Below are 9,921 nucleotides of genomic sequence, written 5' to 3' on the forward strand. Positions count from 1 at the left end.
AAAAACAAAACAAAAATGTCTTTGGGATTGGATTACCTCATAGTTTTAAAGTTGGAATGTAAAATTCACACAATAAAAGCATATGTTTACATTCTTGTACGTTACATGTTTAAATACCACAGTAAGCATATGCACCTAATATTTTTGGGAAAACACTTCCGGTTTTTCCGTGTTCAAAAGTCGACATGTCGCCTCAGGCGAGAACTGGGTACAGTACATTTATTTGATGTTGTAGTACTGCACTTTGACCACAAGAGTTCGCAATACATTCGTGATTAAAACAATGGATTGATCGACCAACATATTAAAATTCACTTAAAGTATATGTTCTTAATTGCCAACACCTACAGACCACCTACCAACGTTTCATTATTATAATCATATGGAAAAAGCACACACATCATAGAATAAGGGACACAATATATGATAAAAATATACGTTTTGTTAAATAGTTACATAATTAGTACTTTGACTTAAAATAAATATGTCCATAACCGGGCATGACCCTTAAGATCGACGCCTAAAGAATGACCCATTCTACTCATAATTAGAAGTATTTGAGGCACATGAAGGGGGGAAATCGTTAATGTCGAAAATGCTTGCAAATGCCTGTTTGAATATGTAAAATGTGCTGCTTGTTATTATTTACTCTTATCAAAGTTTTCGATTGGCTTAGCTAAGAAAATGTCACAAAATACAAACTTGTATAAAAACATGCACATTTGCCACCAAGTGAAAAGCCCTTTATTGTGTTTTCAAACGACACGATAACCGTCCACGGACTTCTAAGGACTTTTCTTAAGTGAAGAAAATACCTTTTTTGTAGGGGGCACTAAAACGCAACATCGTACCGGAAGTGACTCGTTCTCCGTCGGTGTTTTTAAAAAATCGGCGGTAGCTCGCTTGTCCGTCGGAATTGTTGAGTCCTTTATTAAATCAGAACTCTTCAAATACACACCTCACAAAGGTAAGTAACGCGAATTTGATTTCTCCTGGTGACACGTAAGGTATTTGGTCTCCAAAGTGTCCGTTTCCATCGACAATACTTAACAGACGTGGCTTTGTTATTTGAAGTTAAGCTAACAAGTTTAGCCGCTCGGTGAGTTAGCAGCTTGCTAGCCGTTAGCTGTCTTTGTCGCGTGCAATTACTTATTTTCATGTTTTGGACGTCATTTAGTCATTTACTCGCGCTGCTATTACGCCTCAAAATAGGTAATAATAGTTTCTGAAACACTCATATACACACAAAACAAATTACGGTTTCAAAAATAACAATTCGGTTGCCCTCGAATTGACTTCATTGTTTGCTGTTTTCTGCGTGCTTGATTATACAGTATGTCGCTTAGATGTACATAACTGAGCCGTCATTTTTCATTTGTTTTCACCTGACGATTGGCCCTGACGTACAAACACCAAAAGAAATAACCAAGAAAACGAAAAAAAAAACAAACTCACTAGAAACGACAACTGCTAATCAGGAACCGCAGACCACAAATGAACCCGAAACAAAAATAACACATCACAAAAGACAAAACATGATAAAATACCCCGCCCCAAAAATAAACATACGACACTAAAAATATAAACAACAAATCAAAAACATATTATATACGACCAAATCCAACACCACGTCGAAAATTACAAACAAAACACAGACAAAAGAAAATTAGGTGCAAACAATGTGATATTTTTTTATTTGATTAGAGTTTATTCAATTTATTGACCATTGGACACTTAATAAAAGGAAAATGTGTTGAAAAAAGCATATTCACTGGATATTATAGTTCAACACAGTTTACATGTTCAAAAGGAGTAGGACGAAGTTTAGGAACTAATCCTTCCCCTTGTACTGTATAATAGTTCATCTTTGGTAATTCATGGTTTTTTTTGTGGGGGGGAGTTATGATGTGGTTCATCTTCTGATGTGTATTTGGGTTATTTTTGGCAGTATTCTAACAGCAGCAGTTATATTTTCAATTAAAAATATATTTTCTAATAATGAAAGCTTTTATTATAATAAATTATACTGCCATAAAAAGTCGATTGTTTCGCATATCATTGATAGTATAACTAAAATGGTCATCTGTATTTACTCTACCTCATAATATTCCCCTCTTCACTGACAAAAATGTACTGCCATTTATAGCAGTTTTTAATCCATCATTGCAGTATCAAACTATGTAATAATTTATGTCAGAATTCACTTTTTTTGTCATAGTTTACATTTTGCAATAATTTTCATTAGATAGGCCAACACGATTTTTAAATGTATTTATTTATATTGAATCATGACATAAATTTAATACCGAAAATACATTCTAACTCAAGCCTGCACCAATAGGATTATCATGCTGAAGCAGAATGCAGAACGTCCAGGACTTTTGGGACAACTTCATCCTGGGAAGAAGAAACTGGAAGGAAAGACCTTCTATCTGGACAATGTGAAGAAACATCCTGCAGCCCTTCTTATTGAAGCCATATCTCGCCTTGGAGGGGTACGTCACATGCCTTAAGCATTGAGGACTGTCATCACCACAACCAAGTGAGCCTCCTCTTTTTCTTTCCGAAGGGGGTGGAGAGCTTCCTCCACCGAGACGTGAGCTTCGTGGTTACGGGAAGTCAAGAGGGCTCGCAGGACAAAAGGCCTGCGGGAAACAAAAGGAGTGATGAGCCTCAGCCGCCCATGAAGCAGCGAGAAAGTGTTCGACCAGTACCTCCTCGACCGGTGGTACTACACACAACTTGTTATTAATATGCTTGAGAGAAATGCAACAGACCAGTGGTTCCCCCCAACAACTTATGCGATGCAAAGGATCTTCTGCTGTCCTACAGAAAATTGCTATATCTAATTCCAAGGGCCTGACCAATACATTTTTTAGGTATACAGAAGGCATTTTTTGGTCCAATTAATGAAGTTATAAGCGCATTGTTACTAGTAGCTGTAACTGAGTGCTAATTCGTGTTGCACTTTATATTTTATTTATTTGTTTTTTTAACAAATGGTGACTTTGGGTTGTGTTCAATCAATACCTTAAAAGCATTGATTGCAAAAATTAAGATTCACTTTGTTTTGAATGACGGGTCCGCAGAGTGACCTCATCAACAAATTTCATGATTTCTCAAGGTTATGGTATAGACTTATGCGGAATAAATGGCACCAAAAACCTTGCATTCAACTTCCCTAAATTGTTAAGAGTACATAAAGGTAAACAGGTATACTAATATTTGGTCTATAATGAATTTGAACTAAATTATTTTACATGAATTCTTCTTGCTTTTAAAAACGAATTTTCCACTTACTGTTGACAAAAACTGACACGCTAGGGAAACAACCAATCACGGCTCATTTGTTGTGGGTTTGGTCAAGTGACGTTTGCTAGCCTATTGGTGACTGGTTGTTGCCTGAACTCCAAGCACACATGATGTCATTTTCAGACGGCAGAAATTGGAAAAATGTGTTTTTGAAGGTATTAATGGTACACAAGTAATTTAGTCGTCAAATTAAGTCTACTCAAAATAATTCAATTTAATGACACCTTTTAAAATGTAATGTAAAATATGTGCTTTGTCTCACTAATTCACCACCTGTATCTGCTATTAAATTCAAAATGTATGTTGCGCACTGTCCAGTCAATGTTTTGATCAACTTTTACCCCCCAACTATCTTCTCCAGGCTTACGGCAGCCGAGGAAAAGCCCTGCTTGAAAAAGCCATTCGCAACAATGTGAGTCGCTGAGCTGGAGACTTTTACACCTTTGCCATTTGTCCGAAACGGAAATAAATGTCCTTTTTTTTTTTTTGTAGGAGCGGCTTCAGGCGAGCAACGTGTTGGCAAACGCCCGCTCATGGGGAGTGAGCATCGTTCATGTGGATGGTATCCTTTTTTGTAGCGAGCCTATGCTAACAGCAAGTGGCGCCCTGCGGGTGCTAACGCAAGAAGCAGCTTTCAGATTGAGGTCCTGTCCAGTCTGTGATGAAATGTTTTGCTTTGCATTTTAAATGTAGTGCTCCTTAATGTTGCCACAGATGTTCTGATGTACTTGAAAGAACTGAACCTCGAGCGTGTTCTTGTGAAACCCTGCAAAGTGGAGGTAGGAAAAAAATCATGTCAACAAATACATGAATAGGCGGGAAAATTGTTTAAAAAAAAAAAAAACAACAACAACTTTGAATTAGAGCAAAACTCCGCCTATGCATTAATTCAAGCATTTTATTGTTAAGTGCTATGTAGTGATGGGAAAATGAAATGTCATGAAGCACCTGTGATATTTTCTTACACTTCTAGGGGATGCCGATGGTTCAAAGATAAAACACTAGTGCAGTAAAAAAATATTAAATTCTGTGTCTCTTTCTGAACCAAGATTGGCATCTAGAGGAGTCCAAAGATATTACAGTTGCTTCATGAAGTTTTGCTTATCCGTTGCCAGTGCTATGTAAATATGTGGATGTTTGTTTTTTCACAGAGAACTTCTTCCAAGCAGCCTTCTTGTCACGTAGTCAAAGGTGAGTCAAGTAGACTTCAATATGCAAATACTCCAATGCTTTACCTGCCCAACAAGATCTGATGTGGTTCAATATTATGTGCTTTGTATTTGACAGCGGTCCCTCTGAGATCTCCTTTCCTCAAAGTTGAAGATGTCAGCAGGTGAGAGGACAGTGGATGTCAAACATTGACACACCCCTGTACAAATGCCAGGTCTTTGTGTTATTTTTAAAAAATGGCCATGACCTTCTACTTCTGCCTTGGATAGTTCTGGACACACCCACATTTGGATCCCCCCTCCCCCTCTGGTAGTGATGAGAAAATTAAACTTCATGGCGCATCTGTATTCTTTTTGTATTTGGACACTTTAAATGGTTCGTAGGTGTGATTGGGTGCGTGAATGGTTGTTTGTCTCTGCGTGCCCTGCAGCTGGTTAGCAACCAGTTCATGGTGTCCCCCCACCTACTGCCCGAACACCAGCAAGCCCTCAATCTTTGTGAGGATAAGCAGCTACAGATAACGGATGGATGTATAAGTCCAGATGTCATCAAAGGAAAACCTTTCACGGCAGTGTCTATGCAGTCAGAAAGAAGCTCAACACTACTGCTGTCAAAAGATAGCACATGGGGCTCTTAGGGGGGGCGAGGGGGTGGGGGTGGGGGTAGGGGGTTGACTTTCCTAATTGCGCCTGTTGACAAATGGCATCATGTAACATGACGAGGTTGCGTGTCCCCCACAGGGCGGCCAGACCCGGCCTAGACGGATAGCGTTTCTAGTTGCTCTCCTGCAGGGGGTGTGCACACGAACAACTCTTCATTTCTCCATCCTCTCATTTGTGCTAATTGAAGTGCTCATCTTGCCTAATGCACGAACATTACGCAAGTAAATTAACTGAGACTAAGGAAATTGTTAAGCTAATGAAACAGTTACTTGCGGTAACTTGAAATAAAAAAAAGAAAACAGTGACATAATCATACTGGATTTTCTATTTGAATTTACTGAATTTAGATATTTTTTTTTCTTACATTTTATTCCAATTGACCCTGACAGCATTGTTAATCTAATAACATTTTCATTTAAGTGGCAAGTGGTCACATCATTGAAGTCTGTGTTGTTTTGTAAACAGGAGGTATAAGCCCTTGCACATGCAGTCCATGAGCTTCCCCTCGTTGTACTACTCGGGCCGATTCAGTCCTTTCGAGTCGCCGCCTCCTCCTCGCTTCGACAAGACGGCCCAAGGAGGACATCAAGCGAGGTTGGTTCAGCAAATTTGTAATCAATGTGACTATGAATGTGTAATAATCATTACATTTTTCATTGTTTGCTTCCCGATCAGGCCAAAGAGCAAAGTGGAAAGCCGCAGCAAGGACAAATCGCAAACCGCGTCACTTTGGCCAGTGCGCAAAAAGAACATCTCTTACTGTGAATGTTGCCTTCTGTCTTTCAGTGACCTGGATGAGGTGAGAGGGGTTTTTTTTTTGGGGGGGGGGGTGTCTTTGGACTCGAGTTTTTGACTTGAGTTTGTTTATTTTAGCACTTACAGTCTGAACTGCATCGCACCTTTGTGCTGGAAACCTCGAATTACAGCTACTTGGAGCAGCTTGTTGTCAAAATGGTTCCCCCGTTTGACCTCAATCCATCAGAACAAGCTGATGAACTACTGAATAGGTAAGCAATGATTACTTGTGTTTTTCTAACATCCCAATGGTAGCGATGGACAAATGAAGCTTCATGAAACGTTTGTGATATTTTGGACTCCTCTAGTTGTCACTCTTTCTCAAAGAGAAATTGAATGAATTTCCATTGCAATAGTTTTTATCTTCAAACCAACAGCACCAACTAGCGGAGTAAAAAATAAATAAATCACAGGTGCTTCATGAAGCTTCATTCTTCCATTACTACCCAAGGCTTTTGACGATTGTTACAAAATGATTTCCTCCTAATTTGCCAAAATGTTTTGTTTGTAGTCTGCCAGCTGCGGGAAATTGTGAACTTGAGCCTCTGAATGACGCCGAGATAGAACATGAAGTTCAGGCCTTAAAAGGACAGTCGTCCTTCTGCACATTTGCTCAAAATCCTTCCGGGATGTCACCCGTGGAACCGCATCCAGTTCCAAATCTGTGCACAAGGCCAATTGACAGCTCATGTCCTGAACCTGACAACATGGACATGATGCCACAAGTCCATTTCCCTCCACCGCTGTCCCCTTGCCCGGCTACACAAGAGCCATGTTTTGACGCATACTCCATGCCTCCAGTCCTCAGCCCGCAAGTCCTCACTCCTGATGACACGAAGCCTCGTTGTCTTTACTCAGAACCCCCAGTCCTTAGTCCTCAGCACTACAACACTGAAGATTATGAATGTGAAATGGAGACTACGGTAATTATGTCTGAATCTGTTCCCATCTCCTTCCCCACGCTTCCATCTCAAGAAGTGAAAGGTTCCCATACAGTTTCAAACGAAGCCCCGTGTCCTTCTCGCTCGGCGAGTCCAAACGTCAAAAAACGGCATCGCTATTCGAGCTGTGAGCACACCCGTAGGACAAGAAAGAAGACAGAAGGCGAGGACCTCGCAGAATCAAAAGGTTTTTCTGAGAGGACATCTGTGCAAGTCATGCAGTCAAATGGAATGTGTCCTCCTGTGGGAGACGGACTCCACTTCTCACCATTCAAATTTTTGGGCCATAGTTTTGAAACAAAATGGCCGCTTACTTCAAAGATCCCGTCGCGCCTCTCCAGCCAAGACTCCCAACAATCCACCGGGGTTTGCATCGACCCCGCCCTGATCCCGGACGTAGCCCGCCTATCCCCGTCCTCGTCCGACTCAGATTGGGACCGCGAAATGCTGTCCGGCCTGCGCTCGACGCAGACCGGGTCGCCCTTGGGTCCGGGTGATGCAGCGGCGGGTGATCTGGACACGGACTTTATCCACAGGCCGTGCGCGTGGATGAGCGACGCCGGCTACGAGTCGCGGCTGCACACCGCCCTACAGCCGGCCACCCCCGCCCGGGAGCCCTCGACTTTTTCCAGGACACTGGTGCAAATTGTTGAGGTGCTTCACTGACTGCGCTTTGATGGACTAGCATTGTCATGACCTCATTGGACCTTTAGCATTCTCTGCAGAAGGTTTACAGATGCGCATCTCTATTCCGTAAGCGAGCAAGGCAGGCTCCAAAGCAGACAAATGAGTACATTTCAGTGCAAGATCCCTCGTCTTCAGGTGACATTCCAGGATCAACGTAAAATGCACTTTCAAGTTTATTTTTTTAATTAGTTTTTATCGTTAAGCTCCTTGTCCTTCAAAAGGTCAAATTAAGTTTGCTGGACAAACGAGGCTTCATGAAGCACAAGTGATTTTTTTGTTTTGTTTTGTTTTTTTTAATTACTCCTCTGTATGGCACTCTTGGGTCAAAGAGACAAGGGAAATTTAATACCATTTCCATTTCACTAGTGTTTATCTTAAAACCAAAAGTACCATCTAGAGGAGTAAAAAAAAAAACAAAAAAAACAGGTGCATCATGAAGCTCTATTTCCCCATTACTATGTCCAATTTTGTTTTATCCTGAAATTTTACCTGAAAGGCAGGACACATTCGCACACCATTACAAGAGCAGGCCATCAACTGATCCTTCTAAAACAGCCCCCCTACCCCAGCCCATCCGCAAAAATGACTAATCATAACTAATGATGAACAAATGAAGCTTCATGAAGCTCTTGAAATATTTTTGCTTCGTTGGCTTTTCTGGTAGTATTTGATTCAAAGAGGCAGGAGAAATTTCCTACATTTTCACTGCTCTGGGTTAGATTTTTTTTTTTTTCAAGAGTACCATCTGGAATAGGAAATGAAAAAAGTAGCATGTGCTTCATGAAACGTTACGTTTCCCACCATTAGTAATAACTATACATTTCTGTCCTAAACCATGTCTAAATAAACAGGAAAAGAACACATTCATGTTAATTTTTTGTCATCCACAAAACTCCTGCCAATGTTTCTGTGCTGACATCAGTCTTTCAGCAGCTGTCTGGAAACACACACTGGGACTTTAATGAGTTTTTTTTTTTTTTTTTTTTTTGTTTTCTGAAAGGGGGGTTTATTCAATTACCCTAAGTGCTTTGGATCAGATCCCAAATGAGCTTGTTTTGAAGGTCCAACATGCAAAGCGCTTCGAAAAGTGGAGCCCCTCAGACTTCCCTCGAGGATGAAATCAATGTGGAGAATATAAACATATTGGAGGCGTGCCCAAATAGTCTGACTGAATGCGAAGTGAATTTTCATGTACTATTCTTAAATAAATGGTGTTCTTAAACTAATGATTTCCCTGTCGTTTTTAGCGTAAATAAGCGCTGAGTGTAGAAATGATTTACCTGCATTATAAAGGCTGACTCAGTTTGAGAGTTAATGGAGAGCGGACTAGTGGGCAGAAGTTGCTCAGCTGATGTAAACATCATTTCTCAATGATCGCTTGTCAATACTGCATTTGCCTTTAAATGCTACTACAGGGGATGCCGCAAAAAATATAAAAAAAACCTCAGTGCTTTTAAACATTTTTTGGACCACTTGAAATTAGTTCAAACCTATGTCTTACCATGTTTTTTTTTAGCTATATGAGTGGTAATCACTGACTTAAATATATCAATAACAATTATACCTACATAGGTCCGTGATGATAGTTTAACATTTAGTACATTATTTAATTTGTTTACATGTATTTATATTGTGTGTAATTTGGGGATTACACACATTGTTTTGTATTTTATTAACATGCAGAAGTTGTGTGATGTTTTGAAATACTGTCTACTACAGAAGTGTCAATCTCATTTTCATCGACGTTGTAGTTATAGTTGTAGTTATAGTTTCTGTCAGGGCTGGAAGGACTGTGAAGTCAAATCAATTTTAAGTGTGTTCGTCACACACTGAAATAGTTTTGAAATCAGAGGTTTTTAAAACTGCTCAAAAGAGAGATTGGGAATAAAAATGTTTGTGCCGCTGCCATCCCCCCCAAATTTGTAAATTCGCAGACAACTTGCAAGTGTGGTATTTTACTATTGATACTTGGTTAATATTTCAGCCAGAAAAGTCAAATAAACATTTCACGGGCCATAAAATAACATGGCAGGCTGGATCTGGCCCCCGGGTCTTTTTTTTTTTTTTTTTGGACACCTGTGGTCTACTACATACTATGTTACAATATTGGATATTGTTACACTATTGTGACCTGTTCTCTTGAGCTGTTTAGCTCAATCCAAGTATCGATTCAAAAGCTGATATGGGAATTATATTGTGTTTCTCAAACAGTGGGGTGGGGGGGGCGTAGATGACCTCAGGGAAAAGGTTTTTTATTTAGTCACGTGAAATGTAATAGTTATAGAAATGTAAATTTTTCTGTTTTAGACTAAGCTGTAACCCCATATAAACACTGTAAAAATAACAGTTGTACA

The 9,921-nt window shown here is 40.0% G+C and overlaps 1 protein-coding gene across 2 annotated transcripts; it reads left to right on the forward strand.

The window, feature by feature from the left end:
- Positions 1–889: 889 nt before the first annotated feature.
- On the forward strand, positions 890–8,740 carry dbf4b (DBF4B-CDC7 kinase regulatory subunit). Of its 2 annotated transcripts, none has more exons than XM_088439251.1 (12): positions 890–967; positions 2,329–2,495; positions 2,570–2,728; positions 3,674–3,724; positions 3,805–3,874; positions 4,027–4,091; positions 4,464–4,503; positions 4,600–4,645; positions 5,610–5,738; positions 5,820–5,943; positions 6,018–6,151; positions 6,451–8,740. In XM_088439251.1, exons 2-12 carry the CDS (start codon positions 2,349–2,351, stop codon positions 7,544–7,546), a joined length of 2,061 nt encoding a protein of 686 aa, XP_088295377.1. In that variant the 5' UTR covers positions 890–967; positions 2,329–2,348; the 3' UTR covers positions 7,547–8,740. The 2 variants fall into 2 exon arrangements, with proteins under 2 accessions (XP_088295377.1, XP_088295376.1); XM_088439250.1 differs by having other exon boundaries at positions 892–967; positions 2,342–2,495.
- Positions 8,741–9,921: the final 1,181 nt, after the last annotated feature.

The sequence above is a fragment of the Hippichthys cyanospilos genome, chromosome 17 (assembly GCF_059441005.1).
Source record: "Hippichthys cyanospilos isolate Australia breed blue-spotted pipefish chromosome 17, RoL_Hcya_1.0, whole genome shotgun sequence".
Classification (NCBI taxonomy): domain Eukaryota; kingdom Metazoa; phylum Chordata; class Actinopteri; order Syngnathiformes; family Syngnathidae; genus Hippichthys; species Hippichthys cyanospilos.